Source organism: Sphaerodactylus townsendi, linkage group LG01 (assembly GCF_021028975.2).
Source record: "Sphaerodactylus townsendi isolate TG3544 linkage group LG01, MPM_Stown_v2.3, whole genome shotgun sequence".
NCBI lineage: Eukaryota > Metazoa > Chordata > Lepidosauria > Squamata > Sphaerodactylidae > Sphaerodactylus > Sphaerodactylus townsendi.
This window is the reverse complement of record NC_059425.1, coordinates 124,903,658-124,928,168: the sequence shown is the minus strand read 5'-3', so window position 1 is coordinate 124,928,168 and position 24,511 is coordinate 124,903,658. Positions and strand designations below refer to the sequence as shown.

At 42.3% G+C, this 24,511-nt stretch overlaps 1 protein-coding gene across 4 annotated transcripts in view; it reads left to right on the top strand.

The window, feature by feature from the left end:
- The first annotated feature begins 2,432 nt into the window (after positions 1-2,432).
- LIN28B (lin-28 homolog B) overlaps positions 2,433-24,511 on the top strand; it is a 99,519-nt gene continuing 77,440 nt past the window's right edge. Inside the window, exons 1-3 of one of the 4 annotated variants that reach the window (XM_048493805.1) lie at positions 2,433-2,538; positions 10,773-10,821; positions 19,381-19,580. In XM_048493805.1, coding sequence (XP_048349762.1) covers positions 10,788-10,821; positions 19,381-19,580 — 234 coding nt within the window. In that variant the 5' untranslated portion in view covers positions 2,433-2,538; positions 10,773-10,787. Of the gene's footprint in view, positions 2,539-2,891; positions 3,277-10,772; positions 10,822-18,232; positions 18,374-18,467; positions 18,957-19,380; positions 19,581-24,511 lie in introns of those variants that run through there. The other 3 variants (XM_048493786.1, XM_048493796.1, XM_048493776.1) reach the window with 3 other exon arrangements.

Here is a 24,511-nt window from a genome sequence, read left to right as displayed (position 1 = left end):
GGGGCAGCATTGCCTTGCCACCCACTGCCCTGCAGAGTTTGTCACCAGTCCACTTCCTTGATCCATCTCCCCATCTACAACATTTTACCTCCCCCACCCCCACCCTTTCTTCCCATTGACAATGTTCCTACCTTTCTCTCAAGCCCCTTCCCCCACCCCTGGACAATGTTTTAATCTTTTCTCCCCTAGCCCCTCCCGTTCTCCCCATTGACAAGAGAAGATGTTATTAGCTTAGTTTTATGTAATGATTTATTTGCTTCGTTTACCTTTCCCCCACTGGGAACCCAAAGCAGCGTCCATCATTTTCCTCCTTTCAATTTTGTCTTCACAACAGCCCTGTGAGGTGGGTAAGATTGAGAGTGTGTGTCTGGCCAAAGTCATCCAGCATATTTCCATGGTAGAGTGAGGCTTTGAATCTGGGTCTCCCAAATCAACGACTGCCAGCTCTGGGTTAGGAAGGGGATTTGGGGAGTGGAGCCTGAGGTCTGTGTAAAGGGGGGGGACTTCAGTGGGGTATTGTGCCAAAGCAGCCATTTTCTCCAGGTGAGCTGATCTATGTTGCATGGAGATCAGTTGTAATAGGGGGAGATCTCCAGCCACACCCAGAGACTGGCAATTCTATCTGGGATGCCTGGCCGATGGATTCAATGAAACCCCACTGTGGGGTGGAGCAACTCCTTAAGGGTTGCAGGGAGGGGCAAGGAGACTGTTCATTTATTAACTATATATTAATTCTTCCCCCCTCTAGAGCCCATTTTATTTCACCATCAAATGGGCTTTACCACTAGTGCAGAATTTAAAGGGAAAAAGTAGCATTCGAAAATATGATACATTGTAAACAATTCATACAGAAAAGACCCATATGTGGTTAAGCGGTCTTAAATTTACATTCATTCTCAAAGAGAATTTCTAGAAAGTGATGTATCATTGGCATTTGCCACGGGAGAAATATTCTGAATGTGTGCTGGAAATACGAACACCGTGAAGGGTCATTTTGCCATTAATGGTGGACTTGTAATAAAGCAAAAAAAAATTTATTTGATATATTCAGTAATCCAGAAGATTTTAAAGACCAATATACAAATGAAACCAGAAACTTTCCTTTGGGGTCTTATAAACAGACAATTTGAAAAATTATGTTTTTATATATAACATTGGCAACAAAAATATGTGCCTAGCCCCGTGCCATGAAAGGGCAGGATATTAAATCTAATAAAATATTTTTTAATGGAAAACTTCATTCGTACCCATAGTAGAAGAATGGCTTGTGAAAATATTGGAACTAGCTGAGGTGGCTAAGTATGCTCCTCTGATTAAAGAACTTCTCTAAGTTTATTATTAACTGGAAATCCAGATAGACTTTTTGGTTTAAATGTTTTTTTTTAAGAGCTGATGATTTCTGATTGGAATGGAGTAAATTATATTAATATTTTTGAATTTATATTTCAAGTCTATCAGGACTTCAAGACTACCATTTCACATTTTGGAAGGGGTTTGCTAGGGAGAGTTTTGCTGAGGAAGGCAAGCATCTCAGTAAGGTTAAAAAGTCCATACTAGGAGTGTAGCGTTTTTAAGAGCACCTCCTTTGCTCTCAGGTTCGGTTCCCAGTATCCCTAGCTAAAAAATTCCTGGGGCTGTGAAAAATCTGTGTGATGGTTCGCTTGAAATAGTTGTCGATGCGAAATGGTGGTCTCTGACTCAGTAAGTCAGCTGCATACCTTTGAAATAAACAAGTCCTTTTTTTAAAAAAAAAAGCTCATAACCAGGAGAAGTGGCAGGATGGACACTACACTGTGCCAACAAACATCAAGAAAGGACTCTTTTCTAAGCCTTTCTTTCCCCCCGGTTTCTAGTATGGACACATGAAGCTGACCTCAAACTAAAGGTCAGCATGGCCTCATTTGGTTGGCAGCAGCTCTCTAGGATGCTTTTAAGACTGGACCTGTCCTGGATCCTCCCGCTCGCAAAGCAGACGTCTACCGCTGAACCAGGATACGTTGCTAGCCAGCCTTAGCCTAGCTTCTCGATAAACAGTCGCGATCTGCAACCTGGGTGGGAGGTGTGTGGCTCCGTGCGAAACTCACAAGAAAGAGAAGCCAGAAGGAAGAGGTTCGGGCCAGTCTTTGACCCGCACGGGCTTACCTGCCTCCTGCGGGAACGCGAACAGCTGCCGGGGCCGCCTGGGGGGGGCGTGGTTTCGCGGGGCGGGGAGCTTGACGCCAGTGCGGAGAATCTGCGCCCTGCGTTTGGCAAGTCAGCCGCTCGAGGGCGGACTTTCTTGCTCGCGGCGGCTGGCGCGGCCAATGGGACCAGCGGGCGGGTGGGCTTAAGCAGGTGGGCGCCCACGGCGGCGCCAAGTTAGTGGCTGGTGCCTCGGCGCCGGCAGGCAACGCGGGCATCTCTGCTCCTCCTTCCCCCTCCACCCACCCACGCACCCACCCATCCCTCACTCCCCGCCCACCCCGCGTCCCTCCGAGAGTCTCCCGTCCATTTTTCACGCCTAAGGCGCACGAGCCCAGCCACCATGGCGCGAGGAAGGTAAGCGAGCGCCTTCTCTGCCGCGGGCACCTTTCTCAAAGGAGGGGTGTATGGCTTTTTTTTTCCTAACAAGGAAAAGTTGCTGGGGAGGCGTGGGGGATTCTGTGTTTGCCGATGGGATGCTGAGCAGGTGGGTGTACTTCCGGGTTCACACCTTTTTTTCCTCCTTCCTTCCCCTTATCGAACCTTTAAACTCAGCCCTGCAGATTGACTCTCTTTTCAAAGCAATGGAATAGAAACAAGACGTTTCCCGCCCCGTGCACGAGGGCTGCTGAGCTGCATTTGGCTTGCAGAATGGTTGTAGCAACTTACTCGCTTAAGAGAGCCAGAGGTACCTGCAGGTCGTGCTACCTTAACTGGACGCCAGGGGGCATCGCACCCTTTCCTTATTTCCCCCACTCCGTTTGCCTCTTGTCTCTCCCCACCCACCCCCGCCTTGTTGCGCAGAGGTCTTGCTTTATATGTGCAAAAAGCAACTAATCTTATGGTAGCGAGGAAAGGAAGAGCCTAAAGGGGATTAACCCGAGACAGAACTTTTGGCGGCGGGAGAACGAGCCAGAAGCGACAGATTGTGTATTTGGATGCTAAGATAAGGAGCGAGAAGAGAAAGAGAGAGATGGACAACTAGATGGTTTGCTAAGCAGGGCGTGAGCTCTTAAACTGACTGCAAGAGCAGAGGATGGCATTCTCTTTCGTGGATTTGTGACCCAAAGAGGCTAATATTTAAAATGTTCCTGGGTAACTATTCTTGCCCTTTGTAGCGGTTGTGGGGGAAGGGACAAGCGTGCCGTTACTTGATCTTTGTATAAGTCGGGGTCCTCTCTGTGGGGCTTTAAAATGTAAGTAATAGGCCGCCATTTTGAGCCGTTTCATGTAACAGACTAGAAAATGAAATCCTAGATCTTACGCTGTTTCTTTGCTTTCCCTCCCCCACGCCTCTTTGTGTTCTTGCTTTCTTAGATTTGTTCCCAGTGCTGCCGGGTGCAAGAGGATTCTGTGCATGACTCCTGTACAATGGAGCCAGAAGTATAAATGTCTTGTGAAGCTGGTTGTATTGATGGCATGTAATAGAAGGGGAAAATAAAGAACCTAAAATGCATGGTTTCTGTTGCATGGTTTCTAAGGCTGATGGAGATTTAGTCAGAACTGTTCGATGGAAATCTGTTAAAATGCTTCACACTCTAAGTAGACAGTACAATGGAATACTTTATTACCTTAATCCATAAAATATTTAAGGGTGTTCATATTGATGACTAGGTCTTCACTACAAGACTTTATGGCTCTTAAATAGGCTGGTTTCTGTCTCACTTGTTTGTCTCCTGAGAGAGTGTGATTAAAAGTTTCCTGGCCATTAAAGCTGTGTGCATCTAATTTCTTGCTTGCATAGCCACTAATGAGTAACGAAGACAGAACTAAATGTGGGTTTTCTTCTTCAGTGCACTTAACTGGCATGTCCCAAGCTTCTTACAGCATTGTGGAATTATCTATATAATAAATATATAAGCTTGATTAAAACGATGTACTGCTGAATTTATTCTCAAAACATGTTATGTACTTACCTGTTCAAAATGCAAATCTTAACATATATACCAGCTTCAAGGCAATTGTTTATCAGATATTCTACCTCTGGAAATTTCTATTAATTATAAATCAGCTTTAAAGTATTAGATGCCTTAAAAATCATTGCATGACTGCCACTGTCTAAACAGCTTTCCGTAACAGTTCTTCTTAATTAATGAAATGTCAATCAAACAGACGTCTATTTGAAGCAGACAAGCAGATTGGCTGTTAAGAACTGGCAGGTGGTAAAATGTAATGCAGTAATGCAGCAGTGCCATGTAGAAAACAGGTGGCTAATACTGTTGTCTAATACTGAGGTGTTGCTCTGAAGAACAAAATGACCGCTGCAAAGAAAACAATTTATCTTAATACTGAATAACTTCAGTATTAAGACTTAAAATATTATACATAACATGGAGCTAAATCCTTAAACATACTGTCCCCTGCAAAAACTACCATGATGTCAAATTGCAATCCTTAATTTGCATGAGAACCACTTACACCTGTATTTTGACTATTACAATTTAACAAAAGAGACTAAATAGCAAGAGCATCATTCTTTATTATCCCACTATGCCATATTATCAAATTTCAGCCAAATTTTCATGGTTCCTGGAAGATTAGTGCTCATTATTTTAAATATTCTATATAAAGTGCATGCTAAAACGAAAGGCTCAAGTACTCCTCAAGTGGTTCAGCCCTTCAGGTGATGAGTGTTGAATTTCAGATGTGAGCAAAAAGCAACCATCGTCTCTGTCAAGGCCCGTATTTTCACCATGGTATTGCTGGGATGCAGTACCAGCCCCCATAAGCAACGTTATCAGATTACGTCTCAGAAGAACATATTGAAAATGCTAAACCATTAAAGTGTTCCTGTTTTTTTTTCCCCTGAAGGCTTTCTGTGGCTTATTTTAGATGATCTGCCTTGAAAAGGAATCACTTGATGGCTTAAGCATTACACGAGGTCTCCTTATTATAGTATGCTAGAAGGCACATTCTAGAAGCCATGTTTAATAATGATTGTGTTATCATGGGTCCTAATTTATTTAGACATTTTATATTGTCAGTATGTTTAAAAGAGTTCTGTTTTAAATAATTAAATACAATACATAAACCTAGCTTTGATTTGCAGAAATATTAATGGGTGTACATATCAGCTCCTATGACATATATGATGTTGCTGGCCAAAGTGCTGAATCAAGACAGCCATCTTGATCAAAATGTTCAGTTGAGAATCTCCAACTAGTAATTGCTTGACTTACTAGGATAGTCACTGTATCCATTTTATTTCCAGTATTTCACAAACTACTGCAGACAAGTTGGCTTTTATAAAATCATATTTGCAATGCCTGCAGCTTCAGCTGAACACTGTGTGTATTCACAATACACTAGTATTTCTTCACCAGAAGCTAATTTAAAGCTTTTTTATTCATTATACTAAATTTGTGGCAACAATTGCTTTTGAAAATTAATAGTTTTTACTCTAACTGATATGTGATTGCTGATTAAAGCCTATGTGAAATTTAAGCGGCATAATTTGGTGATACAACAGTTAAACAATGGCAGGCTGAAGCAGTGCATGATGAAAACTTAATGTGTGTTCCTGAATTTTTTATGTAAAATATTTTTTGGACAAACAAATCATTTGTAGAATAGCTGTGGGGTTTTTTTTTCCTGGAAAGTACCTCTGTGGTAATTCACTTAAATGGATTCTGCCTCATTTTTTCTGATGTATTAAAAATACTTAACACATGACTTTGGGCATCTTGTTTCTAAAAATAGAATGAATTGATATCCAGGATCTTCAAATTAAAGGCCAAAGGTGACACATCAAGACAAAGGTCACACAGCTCATTTTCAAGCGATCAGTTTTTACTTAGCCTTATGCTTGAACAAAAGCTTATCTATATAAAAAGAGCCCTCTGATGTGCTTTAACCCAGCAATTCAGGTTTTAACAGTTTCCCAAGGAATAATTTTAGTTTTAAGTTTTGAACTAATTTGTATAAATTTTCTTCTCAAAGTATGTGTGTGTACATGCGTATTGTGCCACGTAGGAATCTTGTCCTCATACTAGTACTACAAAGATCATGCGTAGTCACAATATATCCAGTACCGACAAAATTTGTGGGTCCATCTAATTTTGTATCTAAAATCCAGAAATTTGGGACATCGTTACTTTTTTGAAGGGTTTTTTTAAACTGAAGATAATGTGTTAAGCATTGATGTAGTTTCTTGGGAACTGGAAACTGCTTCAAAAATTGTTGTTTTCCTTTGTTATAAGGATGTTTCTGAATACTGTTAGCACAGTATGTATTATGTTTGTTTTTATTTAAAAACATTCAATATTCATATCTTATTTCACATATTAGCTTTTATTAAATAGAATAAATTAAATATTAAATAAAGTAGAAATATTAAATAGAATAAAACATGTTCAAAAAACCATATGGCTTACAGTTCTGTTTTTTTAAAAAAAACTGTGCTGTGGGAAAATTATAAATTGGAGCTATTCTGACTGTAATGTTAATGGAGGTATTTTTCTTGAAGAATGAGTTTGAATGATGTTTTCACAGGTTATTATTGTGAACATGTATCATTAACATGTAAAATCATGTCCAAAAGTTCGCTCTTGGTTAGTGACTAAACTGAAAATATTTATAAATGCGTTTTTAAAGGAGGTAAACTTGATAATTTATTTATACAGTATTGCCTACTATGTAAAAGTGTTGTCCTACTAGAAATCAAACATTCATAAGTGATTGATGGTAAACCCTGCCCTCCAGTAAATTGTTAAGAGCTGAAACAATAGTAAACATTGGTGTTTTGTTCTGCCAAGATACCTTAAATCTTGTACAAGGTAAGTTATCTTTATAAGAAATGTGGTGTTCACAGAATTTGTAGCAGTTCACATAGTACACAGATAGTCAAATAAATCTTCTATCTGAAGGAAAAAATACTCTTCCCTTCCAAACTATTTTAATGTATCAAACAGAACACCAATGATAAAATGCTTCAAATAAACACTTAAAAACTGCCTGCTATAAATGAGTAGATTTAGCTTGATAGTTTTGCACCTAGTGTGATTTAAAATATAATACAAAACTTTTGTTTTAGTTTGCATCTTTGTTTATTGCTTTACACTACTGTACTACAGTAACTCCTGGGTGATATTTAGGCTGTTAGTAGAATAGTTAATCTTGTGGTAAATTATGTTATTTATAGCTCAAAATTAAAGTTAATCAAATTGGAGCTTTCACATACTAAATTGTGATGTGTAGTGTTCATATTAATTTTCTAATAAAAACACAAAAAGTTTTTTTCTTAATACAGAGAACTTAGGAGCACTGATAGCATACTGTGAGCTAAAAGGACATTGGTGTTTTTGTTCTACCAAAAAATAGAAATCTAATTAAATGAAGACAATATAATAAATTTTGAATAAAATAATTAACCTGAAAAAGTGGATTCTATGAACAGGCATTCAGAAATAATAATAAAACATGGTTGCCACTCTTAGGAAGATTTTCAGTAGTTGTGATATATCTGAATCTGGTTTTAGAGGCTGATTTAAATAAATGTTGGGGTCAATTCTATGGAGACTAGAAAAATTTTAGTAGAATAAGTCTGTGTAATAAGCGAACTGGACCTTCTTCTTGACTCAGTATTACTAGTTTTATAAATATTCCAGAGCAATAAATAGGATTCTTTGCAATCAATAAAAATGAATTGTATATTCATATATGATTGAAGCTAAAAACACAATTCTATTATAAATTGGCTTCATCTATCTGAATACCTTGGATAATTCAAGAAACCAAGTTGACAAAATAAACTTCAAATTGATAATTCTAGAGCAAACCAAGAAAGAATATACAATTAAATCTTGCCTTATGTTCAGTGGGGAAATCGCATAGGTTATAAAAAGTGTAAAGCAGCCAAAATAATAATCAATTTACTGAGAGACTTATTCCTAAGTAAAAAGCTCTTACAAGTAAGTCCTGTTAATTTCTAAGGTGGCTTTAAATATTTAAAATTATTTCCCCCTGAACTAAAGTGTCTTTGTACTAAGGAGAATGCCCTAAATATGTAAAATTTTTGAGAATGCTGGGCTTTTAGTTTGTTTGGTTTTAAATGGGCTTCTATACTTCAAAATGATCATAAACAGATACTTCCTTCAGTCCATCAAACTTCAAATGAAGTGCTAGAAAGTAAAATTTAATAAGCAAAAATGGTTAAAAAAATTAATGCCCCATTTACACAATCCAAACTTATTGTTCCATATCTTTCAATAGCAATAATAGTAGTGTGACAAGTTTTCAGAAATTCTAAAAAAATTCTAAAAATTAACTTTCAGAGTCTAGGTGTTAGAAAGAATTTACTTCTTTGAAAGACTTTGTTTTCAAGATGAAAGTAAATATTTTAAAAGCTTTTATAAATAGAATACTAACAATTTTATTCTAGGAATGAGTAAATTAATTACAAGAGGGAGACTAATTTAGAGGAACAGCATTATTTTGGCTAAAATCACATTACTAGTGAATGACTTAATACTACTAGAGGTACTAGAGACATAAGTTATAGCAAGATACAGCAATTCTGATACTTTCAATTAATTCCTATTAAACCTTCAGTTTCTAAAAGTGAGGCACTGGGTTTTCGTAAAAAATATTTTATATTGTAAAAAATTAAAAAAAAATTACCTACAAGAATTTCTTTGGCAAAGCTAGAGATTTAAAAACCTGTTAACATTTGCATGGTGATGTCTTATTTGCTGACAAATATATTTTTTTTATTTTGGGGCATCTAAAGGCTTTTTGGTAAGAACTCTTAAAATTTAGTGTTTGATTCAGCAAGGCTGGATAATCCTGTATTCTCTGATGGTATAGTCAATGTTTCTATCACATTGCTCATAGGTTCTTAAGTTTTTCATGGAAATGACAATGTGAAATTCCAGTAACCCTGCCCTCAAATCCACTGTACTGAGATTCTCATGTTCATGAAATAAAGGGTTTTGCACTTGTCAGGTGATTTCCCCCTTCCCTCTTGATTTACTTCTAGTGCCTCTGTCCAGGAACATGCTAGCCTAATGACTGGCAGATGTGATTGTGAAACACCTGAGCATAATGAATGGCAGGCACAACACAAGCACAAGGGAGAAGACTTTAAGTACTAATGAATTGGAATGAAGAGCAGGGAAATCAGTCATCCAGGAATTATTGCAACAGGAGCTTAATAGTAGCAGGATTTAACCACAACAAATGACAGGACCCAAACTGTGCAAGTTGATTGTCTTGTTTACAAGAATGAAATAGTGGAGCTTCCACCACCTAAATACAATTCAGCTGTTTCATGAGAAAAAAGTATCTCATTTTTAATTATTCATAGTTAAACTTGAGTGCTCTGCTTGGTGAGTGATATACAGTGAAGATGAATTTGTAGTAATAAACCTGTTGCTTATATCCCAGAAGATAAATTATCATCGAGTAATGCTGTCTCTTTTGCAATAGCATTAGTGGTAATCCACATACTTTTGCTCTTAGAATGAGAAAAGCAAACTCCATTCACTCATCAGATATTTCTGTATAATTCACACATACTAGGATACTATGTGTCTGTAATCTGCAAGATGCAGGAGTAAAATAGACATGTGATTTTAGTGCGTACTGAATATGGACTTAAAGAATGTAGCTTTATGTGTACTGTGATAAGATTTATCCATTACCTTCAATAACAAACAATTACAATAAACAAGTATTTACAGCAACTTACAGAATATCGAATTGCCATAACTGTCGGGATTCTTAGCTAAGTTTTTTTGCTTGATTGATTTCTGGAAGAAGTAAAGAGAATTCAGATTTTAAAGTGTTATGGTTCACAGCACCAGAAGAAAACCTTGAAGTATGTTAGGTTTATAACTGTGTTGACTTGAAGAAGCAAGGTTGGGGCAGTGGTTCTTATGCTGTCAATTTCTGAGGTGTGTATGCCCTGTTCTAGTTTAATATGGTCTAAAAAAGTGTACAGCTATTCAAAAGAAGAAACAACCAAAAGAGAACCATTTCATTCTAAACATATTGACTTTTCAAAATAAATATTGGACAATGATATATACAGGCACTAGACAACAAAACAAGCCACTTCCTCTTCAGTTTGTTGAAGGCTATGAAATAAACACACGGACTTCATCCAAACTATATTCAGTAGAAACAAATGGTTGTTTAAATTTTGCTTCCCATGTGGATTGCTACTGCACTTGATCAAAGTGCATTCTAGGATGTTTGAATTGTGTGTAACATGCTTATTATATGGTGTATTGTGCTACTGGAGAATGAGCAACCAGCAGACTTAAGAATTGCTTGTGCAATTAAGTGAATAATGCATTGTGCAATCAAGGCACCATGAGGTAGTTTGCTTTGTGGAGAAATCCATTTAAAGGACAAAAGTGTGAAAAGCCCTTTTCCTTCAGTACATTGGACTGATTAGAATACAACCTGGTTATCCAATTGTGATGAGCTAGGTAAGTCTCAACCTGTTAAAAAGTTTACAGGTCACTTCATAGAGTCAAGAACTGGCATTTTATGGCCTTCTAATGAGCTATTAAACTGGAGAAGAGGTAATGAAATACAGTGCTCTAGCCAAATTAACATGGTAATGACTGCAGCTCTCTGATTTCTAGGTACCTCAGAAGACTATGAGATCATTCTGGAAAGTCTCTTCAAGTCCAGGTTAGTTCCCTTTTTATTTCTCCTCCCCTCTTAGTGCTGTCTGTGGTTGCCAATGTCATTAGTGACTGTAATGAGTAACAAACAAAAACCCTTCCGTATGCTTCCTGGAATTAGTGTTATTTTCTGTGTGAATAAGCCAATGAACATGTTCTACTTCAGTCAAAGTCTGATTCTGGCCTTCTGGCTCCTGAATGTAAAACAATTGTTCCTTGGATCTAAGGGCTATTAATTGGTGTGCAGTGGTGCCATATTGCAAAAAGTTGGGGAGGTTTTATTCACATGAAATCTACTAATTTATTGGAAGTATAATCCTAGGTCAAAATGGCTGTGCTGCTCTCATTCGAGCACGCTGGACCTATGGTAAATAAATACCCATAATGTCACTCGCTTTATTCTTAAAGCAAATCCCACTGTAGGCATGCTAGTACCTTGGTTTAGTCTATTTCCTGTCACAGATTCTTCCTATTTATGTAAAAGCAGTTTGAAAAACAATGGCATATACAATGATATTAAGATGATGTAAATGCAAAAAAAGGCCTCAAAATGTTGCAGGAAAAAATAAAATTAAAAACTAACTGGAAGATATTTTGCTTTCAACTGATCCAGTAAAGAAACAAGGTATTTGTCAATTACATATAAATGCTCCCTCCTTCTGGTTCATCTTCCAAATGATGTGCAGGAGGTGTGGAGAAGTTACACAAGTTACCAGTATCTTTTCAACAAACTTGCCAGATTTTCAGCAACACATGTTGCTGACTACCCAAATCTTGACTACCCAGACTATCTTTGTTTTCAGACCCTGAATAGAGAAAGGAAAAGGTAATTCAGAATGATTGCTGCTTGGTCCTGTCCAAAAGAATTGCTTGTTTTCAGCTCCTTTTACCTGACTGAGAACAAGTGACATGGGCATTTCTGAGCCACATGGCTTGTGGAGGGGAGAGTAAGTTTGCAGTGTGGAAGAGATATCCCACACCATGGCAGGAATTGTGTTGTCTACTGTACCTATAGCTTCAGGCTGGCCTTCTGTTAGGAGTTGGGAGGGGGGGGGCTTGGAAAGAAAGCATAATTTTACATTCACATGCAGGGAGCTGGAAGAATGTTTGTCAGCCAGAAAGGAAAAGCACTTTCTATCCTCTGCTTTGCAGCATTTGACCTTTTTTTTAAAAAAAAAAAACAAACTACATTTGCTCATATGAATTTATTGGCCAGTAAAACTCAAAAGGATCACTGGTCAGAGATATGATATCGTTCTGAGGTGAAGCCAGGTATTTACTAGGTTTACTCGGGAGTAAGTTCCATAGACTTCTAGATACCTTTATTTCCAAGTACGGTGACCATGTACTAAAATCACCCTGGAATCGCGTGTCCTGGAGTCGATAGAAGCCTGTAAATCCCCCAGTGAAAAACTGATTCCTCCCCTGCGGGGCTGCTTCCGCGTGGCCCTAGCGCCCCCGGGTTCCCTGCTCCCTGCCTCGGCACCTCCGCCCACGAACGCGAGAGACGGAACGAGCCCCCCTCCCCGGCCGAGCTGCGGGTCGATCGTGAGTCCAAACCGCAGCCGTGACGCGCTTGCACGTGAGTCCGCACGTCGGAACTCTTGGCTCAGTTGTTTTGTATTGCTTTTTGCTTTCCGCGGCGTAACAGTTTGTCCCTGCATTCTTTGCCCCGGAGTTTTTTTTAATGTCCATCCCATTATGGGGCCGCTTATCTGCTCCTGCCGAGGCAGTTCAGTCTCAGGTGTTGCTGCGGCAGTCCGATAGTCTAGATTACTCGGAAGTAAGGCCGACTTTGTTCAGGGGAACGGGATCCGGCCGTGCAGTGGCAGCACGCCCTGGCTTTTGCTTTAGCCGCTGACGCCAGTTGGTCACCAAGGACGAGCTGGCCTCCGAAGGGATCGCCTCGCTCCCTCTGTCCCGTTTGGCTGGGAGGCCTCGGACCTGCCATTGGGAGCGTTTGAAACATGACACTTCCCTGCGGGGGGGGGGGGGCGGCGACGAGCCCCGCGTCGGATTTCTCTCTGCAAGCGCCGCATTCACAGTTCTCCTAGTTAAGCAAGCTAGCGGGACCCGGCCGTGAGGCTCTTCGCGTGCTGGATCATTTTGGGGGCGGGGGAGTCGTTTATCACTTTACTCCAAATATTTCTACTTGTCCTTCCCAAAATCAGGAACTGGAAAAACGGAGGTCTAGTGAAAAGAAAGGCGGTTTGCAGGACAGCGAACTTGGGTGGGGGGGAGGGGGGAACGGGAGTTGTACTCCTGAACGCTGATTGAATTTGACGAAGGTCTTTCAGACGTGCACACTGCCCGGGCTTCTCGGTCGTCGCGATTTCCACCCACGTCGCAACTCCTGCTGCCGTTCTTTTGTCCGGATCCCGAGGGGCTCCGACCCGCCCCTGCAGTTCCGCAAATTTGCGCCGCAGAGTTTGCGCTCCGTAAACCTGGTCCGCGGTCCAGACGACCGCTCTTGATCACGTGTGTAGCAAAAAAAAGGATATCTACCCTGGAAGAGGACTTTTCCTGAAAGGCCCCTATTTTATTTCACGCCAGAGGAAGATCCTCTTACTACACTTTTAATTTTACAGCTGAAAGGAAGCGAAGGGACTTTCGGAACCTTTCCGCCAAAGTTAGTCGAAACTAAATTATTGATGTGTGTTTTAAAAAACGAAACACACGGTAATAATGCGTCTCTTGATAAACCTGACATAAATTTTCAAGGATAAAGTTCGGGTTCTGGGCATCTTTGGGTGCTATGAGCCCACCGGTGGACCCTTGGTCAATTTCCATTCAATTTAGTCGACGTCCCACGGAAACCTAAAACAGAAGCTGCCTCTGCACCGCCCCCTTTCGCTCCAACTGGGCTGGTTACTGTGTTGGCTTACTTAGAAGGAAGTGCCGCTGGAGGTTTTCTCCCAGGGAAGCGCTTGAAGATTTCCAAGAGAATTTCCCGTGATAAAGTTCGCTTGCAAGAGCGATCAAGCCTGTTCCGTCGAGGCAATTTCTACGATTGATTCAGTTCTCTACTGAGGGACCGGTTTGCTAAAAATGAAGTTAACCTGGCCCCGCTTTGAATAGATACTGTCAGGGTCTTGAAAGTATCGTGAGGATACGGCTTTTAGGGCACGTAACAAGTAGCTGTGCTATTATTCTAGTCTTCGCCTCGCGGATATTTTCTGGCAGAAAGCAGCGAAAGGAGCTGCTGCAAGTAGGGAAGAAGCTCGCAACTACCGAGAGGGCAGAATATTCCCGCCATCCTGCAGCTTGTGTACGTGCGAAACTTGCTGCAAGCGCTTAGGTTTCCTTCGCTTTTGCAAAATTGACGGCTTGGCATATGTGAAAGTATCAGAGAGGAAGCTACTGAACATGTGCAGAGTGGTTTCCTTTCCAACCTTGCCGAAACTAGGTTTTTCTCGGGGCAAAGTTTTTTTTAAGGTGGGTCAGGGTTACAGCTGAAGTCAGAAACGCCGCCAGGCGAGCGCCGGTCTTGGAGATCTGCTTTGGACCAGCCTAGGTTCTCAGGCTAAGCCAGCGCTAGGACCCTCCTGTCGCCTGACCTCCGCCGCGGGGGGTGGGGGTGGGATTTGGCTTTTCCCTGCGCAGGCTGAGCCGTCCTTCCCTTAAGTGGTGCAGTGCGCGTGCCAAAGCCTTCCGAACGGCTTTCTTTACTCCCAGACAAGAAAAGTGGGGCTCTCCTCTTCCCACACGTCGAAGGACCGGAGAGAGGCCAGCGCCGGGACGCAGGGTTTTTTGAGCGACGGGTCACACGGCTGCCCGGTGCTGCTGAGGCCACCCGAAGGACGGAGGGGACCTCCTCACAAACGCAACCGCCCAAGCAAGGGGCGTTCTGCCAAGGAAGCGGGACTTTTGGAAAGATTGTGGGAGGCAGGATCAAAGGGATCTCGGCCTGGGGGTGGGGTCGGCTTGGGAGCGCGATCCTGTGCTGAGGTGGGGCGGAGCGCCTCTGCAACCGCAGGGCTGCTGTTTCACGACTCATGCCTAGGCGGGCTGCCCGAGTCTTGCTGAGTCGTGGCTTTTCCACGAACCCCCTTCGCACTAAATATCGTTCCCGGCTTTTGCTGTTGCGCGGCCGAGAAAGGGAACCGTTCTGGGCTCTTTACCTTCCGCCGAACTTAAAAGGCGAAAGTCCTTTGTAGGAAATGAATGAGCCGATAACATCTGACATCGGTGCCCATTTCGCTGACCCCAACCTTAATTCCGCTAATACTGGAGGCCTGCAAATTTTAGTCAAGGCTGCTAGCAAGTCCCCAATTAGTTTTGCTCAATGGCGACTTTTGTTGAGTTGTGTTGCTGTTAATTACCATTAAATATATGCCTGTCTCTTTCATGTATTTCCTGGTCTTTTTAAAGTAGAGAGGGGGAATCCTGCGGTACCTAGTTCGGCACTTCACCGTTGGCCCCACTGAATGAAGTCAGAATTACAAAAATTTCATGGAAAAATTTAAAAAAACCCACAATGGTCTTGGGCAGGGAGAGTCCTATCCCCCCCCCCCCCCCCCGCCCTTTTGCCTTGAAAGTTGTGTGTGTGAAAACTAGCCACTTACCAAATCAAGGCTCTCAAAGAAGGGTTTATGTCCCTGGGTCTTCTATCTTTATTGTACCAAAGAATGCACAACAGTCCATTTCAAAGACTGAAAATGTTGGGGTATTTCTTTTATCAAACAGCTATGTCTTTCATGCAATCTTTAATCTAAGGATGGAAGAAATTATATTTGGCAGAGGGAGCTAACCTGTCCTTTTCTTCCTAGAACCCCAGCGTTACTATGGAAATCCGATCTGTTTGTGTGTTACATCTCTGATCTGTGAAATGGTCATGTCAATGGGTATCTGAAAAACAACAACATATTAATCATATTAAATTGGCAGCAGTAATACTTTGCCTCTTCCCTACACGTTTCTTCCTTTAAAAGAATGTTTTGCAGTAGAAATTGACACTTATATAGACTGCAATCCTTTCTGGCTTAACTTGGAGACAAAACCTTAGTACTTCGTATTTAACAGGCATTGGTTCAGGCTACATTTCCGTTACGTTTTAGTTGAATGTTCAGGTCAGTCTGGTACATAGTACTCATAAGTAAGCTCCCGTGCATCCAATGGCGCTTACTTCCCGCTAAGTTTGCATAGAATGGCAGGGAGGCTTTTACTGCCCGCTGTTTAGGGCAGCCGTATATTTGTAAGGAGGAAAGCGAGCCAGAGGAGGGGCGGAAGCAAGACTCCTCAAATGTTTACAGATGAAGACTGCATAGGAATTTCATGATTTAGGTCTACTAGTTGGTATGTGCTTGCGGAAGGATGGGAGAGGATTATTCGTGATTGCCCCTGCGGATCGAATGTTAAACCTTGGTGTCCTAGAAAGTAATACAATCAAAATAAGCGACACTCCCCCACTCACCCCTCAAAAGGGAGTAAATAGGCCCCTTCAACCGGTCCGAGACCTTGGCTGTTTGTTCAGACTGTCTGTCGCCAGTTCTAAAACCAACAGCCAGCGATTTCCTAAAAGCATATTCAGGGCAAACTGGGCTGGGAGCAGAAGAGGAAAGCGGAACTTGCATTAAGAGGGTCCCTGTCAAGCCCCAGCCTTCAAAACTGCCGGGATGTGGGCTGAGCACTAAGCGTCAGGTCAAGTGGCTGAAATTGGGCGGAAGTGGGGGCGCTGTAAACTCTACGGAAAACAATAAATAGGCTTAAATTCTGCAGGCGAGGTTCATACTGACGTAGTATGTAGTCAGCACAACGGTGGACTGTTGCAGGAGGCTCCTTCTCTTCTTTCATAACGAACGATCTCCATCCGACCTTGTGGCCTTTCTTGCTGCTCACACTTTTATGTGAAATATAGGTGCCATTCTTGAGACTAAGAAGAGGAGTGGGGGCCTGGGTCTTCTTTTAGTGACCGGCAATTCCTGCTCTGCCTTTTCAGCCGCTGTGCACAGCCCAAAGCCTCCGGCTACTGGGGCCGAGATCTCTGCCCCTTCCCCGCTGTCGATTTGAACCGCAGGCTCCAGGGCTGGCTTTACGCCTCTCCTCTTTGTTGCCCTTTCCCCCGCGTGCTCCCTGTGCGCCGCCACCCGCTGGGCTTCCTGCTCCCGGCCAAAGTCTCCGGTTCCCTTTCTCGTATTTTCCACCTAACTCTCTCCTGCTCCTGGCGAACAATCGTTGCTGGTGGATGTTCGCAATCATGCTCGCCTTGCAATCTGGCCCCTTAGGTAGGAAGTCATTAATCATATCCTCTCCCCCGGAACGAGATGGCGGAGGGCCCTGTGGAGCGCGATCCTTGGCCCGGCTGGCCCCTCCCTCCCTCCCTCCCTCCCTCCCGGGTCTCTTCTCCCGATGCACGCAAACGTTGGGCCGCCGGAATCACAGTCAGGTGCGGCTGCGCTACCGGGAGGTGCTCCAGTAACAACCGCCACAAATTACTACTATTATGGAGTCTCATCTCACACCTCCCGGCCCTACAATATGGATACACACGTATGCACAATGCACAGCGGCTGTAATTGCAGGAGCATGTCCGTCGGACCTCAAGCTCGTCTAGTTGGAGTGAGGGGGGGGGGGGGTTGGAAGGTGCGGTTAAGTTGTAACCTACTCGTGCATTCTTCGCCCGGGGAGGAACATGACTAGTATACAACATGACTAGGATCGTGCCTAATATCTGGCCAAGGTCTTGAAGATGAAATTGTCAGATTTCTGTTCCTCACTCCTCATGACACCTTACTTAGCAGTCCAATGACCTCTTCTGTTCGGTGACACTTGTATGAAGGGTTACAATCCTGTGCGCACGTGGGCGGAAACCAGCTGGACCGAACCCCGGTTTTCTCCCGAGGAGCCGCGCCTAGGATCGGCCCGTGAATAGCGGAGGGTGGCAGCCCGTCGCACCCCCACTCTCGTAGGCTACGGATGTCCACGTTCAGTCTTTCGGGAAGGAAGTCGTGTCGAAAAAACCGACGCCTGCTTTCGGTGCTGGCCACCCCGGTGTGTAGCTGGCGTGAGTGGAGGAGCCGAGCTCCTTTCACGCCAGCGCGGTGGGTCAGCGGTGGCAAAAGGCCGGCCGCCTTCGGGCCGGCGAGGAGGGGCGCCGGAAGACCCGCGCGGGAAACCTGCCGCCGCTCCTGGCCGCCCCAGCGCGTCCCCCTCCTGCCCGGCGCCGAGAGAGTGAGAGAGACGCACACGCGCCCCTGGCAATCCGGTGATTCATTCATAAATTATCGCGGCGCGTCCCGCCCGCTGTCGGCGGCGGCGATTGGTCGCTCCCACCTCTTGCCAAACCCCCTCGCAGGAGCCGGGGCAAAATTAGTCGCCAGGAGGCTTGTAATTGAGCGCGTCACGTGCCCGCGGGGCTCCCGGAGTGGTGCGGGAGCCGCGTGGGGGGGGGGGAGAGGAGAGAGACTGGCAGGAGGGCGCGCTGGACCATGCGAGCCACAGGGGGGGCCGCGTCCGATCAAGATGTTCGGCTGACGCCCGAGGCTGCTGAGAGCCAGCCGGGGTTGACCGTCCGCGTCGCCGCTTCGGAGTGGAGGGCCCGCGGGGCAACATGGCCGAAGGTTAATTCTTCCCCCTCCCCGCCCGGGTTGCATTTCCCCCCTGCGGTTTTGTTTCGGCTCCGTCGACCCTCCCCCTTTTCAAGAGCCCCTTTAACAGAGAGGGGAGGGAGGGAACAGGCAGCCCCCTTGGAGCCGGGCTCTCCCCAGCGCCGCGCACCGCCCACTCCGATTCACCCAACTTGCAAAGCTGGCCGAGGGGGCTTTTGTGCCGATTGTTCGTGCGCGATTGAGCAAGCAGCGGCCGAGGGAAAGGGGAGAAAGAGGGGGGGCAACGAAAGCCTCGGACACCTGCCCCCTCCTCCTCCGACTTGGAAGGGATGTCGGAGTGCGGGCTCCGGGGGCGACGAGCGCGAGGAGGATGAGCGCCTCGGCCCCCCAGCACACGGCGCTTGCGGCTCCGGCTGCTGGATGGGCCGTTCCAAGTTGTGCAATCGCCTCTCCGCTCGGCTAGGTCGCCCCCCTCCTTCTCCTCCTCCTCCTCGCCGCCTCCTCCTCCTGCTTCCTCGCCCGGCCGGCCGAGGCTCAGTCGCCTGCGAATTCCTCTGGGCAGGGATGGGATCGGTGCTCAACCAGCAGTATCCAAGTAAAGTATAGCTTTCTGGGGAGGTTGCGGGAGGTGGTGGTGGTGGTGAGAGATAGCATGAAAGGGCAGAGCCTGTACGGGGCAGAGGGGGTCAGCCTGCTCCGGGGGGAGGGGGGGGTTGCGCGCGTGTATTGTGCAAAAAAGGAGAATCCAAGCAGAGTAAATTTTAGCAGATGCCGCCTTCCTGCTGATGCTTGGAAGCTTTCCCTTAAGACCCTAAACACCGTAATGTATGACGTTGGGGTGGGTGTTGCTGCCCGCAGAGAGAGAGAGAGAGAGGATTTCCTAATGTTCCTCCGGGCGGGCATGTGTTTGCTGCCCTCTGAAGCAATCGCTCTTGGATAAGCGCCAAGGGGATGGTTCTCGAATTTAACTCTTTGCCTTTGTTGTGTGTTTGTTTTCCGCCCTCCTTTTGCCAAACCAGCGGGGGCGAGTAAAGGTGGAGATGAACCCGGGAAATTGCCGGAACAAGAGGAGGAAGAGGAAGAGGAGGAGGAATCCCAGGTCTTGCACGGAACGGGCCATTGCAAATGGTTCAATGTGCGAATGGGATTCGGATTTATTTCCATGATCAACCGGGAGGGAAGCCCCTTGGAAGCACCGGTTGATGTGTTTGTACACCAAGTAAGCACGGTTTGTTTTGTTCTCCCCCCTCATATTTTTTTTTGCGAATGCCACCTTTGCCCAGTGAATTTCATGTGTCCTTTAAAAAATGGTGGGCGGCATCTTTGAATGGTTGTTTGTGTGTGTACTTTAAAAAAAACTGTTTTCAGATCCTCTTCCAATTCACAAAAAAAAAAAAATCACCCAAAACATGCTAAATAAGATGTTATCAATAGGCTTGTTGCCTGTGCAACATCTTTGGTGTTCCCTCTTCCTCCCCAGTTTTTAATACAAACACTTCTTTTTCTGCTAATTAAATTGAGTGCTTTTTTATTTGTTTCTCATCTGTTCAGGTTATGCTAGATCCTTCTCAGTTATAATTATAAAAATGAAAGCCAGGCCCCATGAATGACAACAAATAACTTTCTCTAGTTTGAAAATGGTTGCAACACTTAACAAAATTTGCCCTGTATAATTAGGCACTGTTTGTGTAGGTTATTAAAAATACCTTCATATTTAACGCAAGTACAAGAGTTTGAGCATTAATTCCTTTATTCCACTACATCTCAGAATGAAACAATTTCCATAGTAAAATATGGTTAACCTTATTCCCATTTTGTGCATGTTAAGTTTTTTTGGGGGGGGGGCAATATTCTATTAGACACTATTTCTGATAAGATACAGGACTAAAAGGGAAAGTATCCAGTGGTCGTTATTTTTTTTAAGAATGGCATATGATGAAAACTGCATATTGCATATTGACTTGTACATTATTTTTGTGGGGAAACTGTCAAAACTGCATTTAACTGTGGTGTGTTTGGGTTTTTCTCTTATTAGACCCTAAAACCAGTAGTTGAATTCTGAATTATCCTTATTTATTTTATTTTTATTATAGTAACCTCAGTGCAGCAAAGTTGAGTTTGTAAAGAATGTAAGAAGCAGAACATTAACATATTTAAAGCACCTTCTAACTTTAATGTAGACTTTTAACTCCCAGGTGTGAGCCATAGGATTATGCAGAAGGTTGAGGCTTCAGTCCTGTGAGGATAGCCAAAGTGTTGTAGTTGTGACTGTGATACCAAAATTATGACAATATATTCTGTTATATCAAGATTACAGACAACATATTTCATTGTTTCGTTCCCAGAAGCCTAGTTTAGGCCAGGTGTGTTTGTATTGATAGTATATATGTTTTTATGGAATGTATTTATTATAACTAGTTGATTTGAAAGTGACTGGTTGATGTCCTAAATCAGTTTCATGGAATTCAGTGCAGCTACTTTTTAGAATTGCAGCTCTTCAGTAGTGTTGTTTCGATACAGAACTGAGTGAAAAATCTGTAATTAGGTTGGTTTACTGTTCCAGAAATGTTGTTTGCTTTATCGTACATAAGAAATGCATGCTTGAAAGCTACTGTGTTATTTATTAGCAGTTTCCGTTGTTTTTCCTTACACTTCCCTAACACTATGTTTGGGTCACTTCAGTTTACGAGCATATAGTTCCTGTGTGTTTAAAAACTGAAAACTTTTCTGTTTCTAATCGCATGCTAATATTATTACTATCATTATATTAGTATTATTAGCTTTTCATTACAAAATTAGAAATGTTAGCCTGATTGATATACTTGGAACATGTGATACTTCTATGCAACAGTTCCAAACTCTATATGTAGTTACCCTGTGCTTGGGTATGTCTACATTTTGCTTGGAATTTAAGAAAAAAGGATGTTCTTGTGCAAGAAAGAACTGCTGCACATTCGTCTGGAGGTGTGTTTCCTGGCTTTAGTGTTACCGTTTGTACTGCTGAAAGAGACATGATGCCTGTCTATGCAGTAGCTTTTTCCCCTTTGGCAGTTAGAAGTTTTGCAGCAAAATGAGAAAGCAGAGTTTTAGCTTGACATATCTTTCTTTTCCATGTGTGGAAACAAAGCAGTGTGCTCAGGAATGGAATGTGTTACATGATAGATCAAAGAGAGTTTTAATCACCTACGGGAACCTAGCAATTGTCTGAAGCAGGTTAAACCTATTGTTCAGAAGCAGAACTGAAGTATATCTTTATTAAAGCCACATGTAATGTAGTTTCCACAGAGTGAGGTGTTACAGTCCTTTTCATTGGAGGCCATTCCCACACATAGCTCCCTGCAGTACTGATGAGAAGTGAAGAAGTATAGGTGTATGTAGATGAGCCTGCTAATTGACGTTAGAACCCAGAATTCAATGGTAAACATAGTATAGAAACACAGTGATCTCTGGGCATTTACTATCTGTTAACTGGACCCAAGTGGTTATAAGGTTATTTTTAAAATTAGCTTCATTTCAAGTGAGATTTCTCTCAGTTTCAAGTGGTGATAGGACTCAGTAGGTGAATACAAGTAATATAAATATAAGAGCTTTGAATGATAAAGCAATTTGCAATTAATAATATACATGTGATTAATGTTCTCATCCATTTAACTGAACCCCACATACAGTTTTTGATTTCTGTACTTTTCAGAATGTTTATGAAACATTTTGATCTGTGCTTTGATGTTTTGTGGGAAGGCACTGAGTAGATTTTCACATCTTTACAGAGATATTGTAATATTTTGTTAGTGATTTGGATTAATTGAAAGCAAGGTAGGCTGGGAAGAAAATGGTGACTGGTACATAGTCTATTAAAAGATAACTAACAATTTCCATTTGTGAGTTAAGGAGATTCTTAAAGAGGGAGTGAACTCTTTCAAGAAGGTTCAGATGACATTGCTACATCCCCAAATAATGAACCACTGAATTAGAAGTGGCAAATATACTTCATGTAACTTCCATTGATCAGTGTTAGGGAATAGGTTGTTAAGAGAAAATGGAATTCAGGATTTCTGTTCACCCTGCTTATTCTGGATCTAGTGGCAAGTCTTATTGAAGTTAATGAAACTTAACTCTGTGAACCTTATTTAGGATCATTCTGAATATGACCATTCCTCTAGAACTTGATGACATATTGTGGTAGACCAGTATATTTCATGTTTTTTTTATTTTAAACTGTGATGCCAGAGAACTTTGTTTAGTATGTTTCAGCTCAATTTATTTCCAAGTAAATATACTTAGGACTGAGGCAGAGACCAAGAGTTGGCAATTTTAACACCTTGCTGGTTTATCAGTTAGTTAAATGTTTGTTAAATTTGTATATTGTAAATCCTCAGCTGCATATTTGTAGTTTCTTATGGGAAAATAATTTTATATATGTAAAATCTTGTAAGTAAAGTATCATTCCATATATCACTTTGCTATAAGCAAATATTATCTATAATATTTATTTTTAAAATGTTTTCAAAGTGGAGAGGAGCTCAAGTTCCATCATTACTAAGCACTAACCAGATTTTTTAAAAAGAAAGCAATGAAATTGATTGTAATTGATTGTAAGAAGAAATAGAAAAAGTTGGTTGTTGACTCAAAATGGACAGAAGAGCCATTTTTTAATTTCTGTTTTCTTGAAATCTACTTCTGGAAGAGGAATCATACGCAATGATCAGTGTGCTAGAGAATTCCAAGTGTGAACATTTTTGCTTGATTCTATTTTCACTTAAAGCTTTAGTGATTACTTGGATCAGTTAGTTGTTATACAATGCAATCCTAAACCAGATAACATCCTTGTATGCCTATTAATGTCAGTGAATCTGGAAGGGTCTAATTCTATTCAAAATTGCACTAATGCATCCAGAGATTGCATTCATATTCGTGCCAATGATGCCATGATGTTTAACATTGCACTGGCAAATGTACAGGTATTTATAGTTGTCCATGTTCAAAGTATCTGTTTATATGTGTACAGGATTGCAGTTCAGGTGATATCTGCCACACTATCTTGGCTAATTGACACAGAAGTCAATTTATCTGGACAAGATATTCTGAAGCGACAGTGCCAGAGAAGATATTTCATCTCTTGCTGAGCATCATATTGGAAGTGAGGTGTGGGGCTATTTTCTCTGTTTAAGATGTACTTTTACTCCCAAGTAAATGTACTCAATCACTTAAAGTAGAAGTTCCACATAAATAATCAAGAGTTGTACAGTACAGTCTGAGCATGTTGAATCAGAAATCAGTCATGTTCAGCTCAATAGATCTTTCTGGTAACTGTGAGAAGCATCAGAAATGTAGTCCAGAATATAGGTTCTTTAAGTTTGTTTACTGACATTTTGGCTCACTCTAAGTATCAGGGTTGCTAGCAGTTTAGAGAAGAAAATGTCCCATCCCTTTAATAGAGGCTTCATGGAGTTTTATTCCCATGTAATGAATAGCTTCATCTCCACATTGCCACACATTAAGCCTCTATTAAAGGGATGCAGCACTCTTAGTGAATTGGAGATTTTTAGTTTTATTTCTGCCAATTAAAAATAACTGTACAAAGGATCTGAATGCATGTGAGAAATGTGTTCAGCATACAGAACCCAATTTTTGACCTTTATTTTTTAAAATTAATCAAGTCTTTATTGACATAAAACCTTTAATAAAAAAAGAAAAGTAGATAGAATAGACCAGTGATATAAAACAGACCATGAAGCTTTAACGACTGGAAACCAGTAATTGTATACTGAATCTGGTTACTAACCCAGTTTGTCTGCAGAGCTACAGCCTTGCTACCAGGGAACATTGTCTTAAACACTGGAACTTACCATTTGAGGTGATACAGCTATTTCAGAACTAGTTCTCAGCCCATTATTTACGTGCTAATAAGCAAGTTGGTCAGCACTGATGATTGGATTGTGAATTGGCAAGAAGTATCTTTCTATAAATCTGAAAGACACCCTAGTTTGCAGAAAGATCTGAAATCAACAAAAAGAAATTGGGTGTTTTGAAAAATTCCAAAATAATAAAAGAAGTGTCTGTGGCCTTAAGAAACAGATTAGCTTAGTGGCCATTTCCAGGCAACCACAAAATTTCAGTCTTGGACTTTCTGTGAAGAAAAAGGAAGGGGAA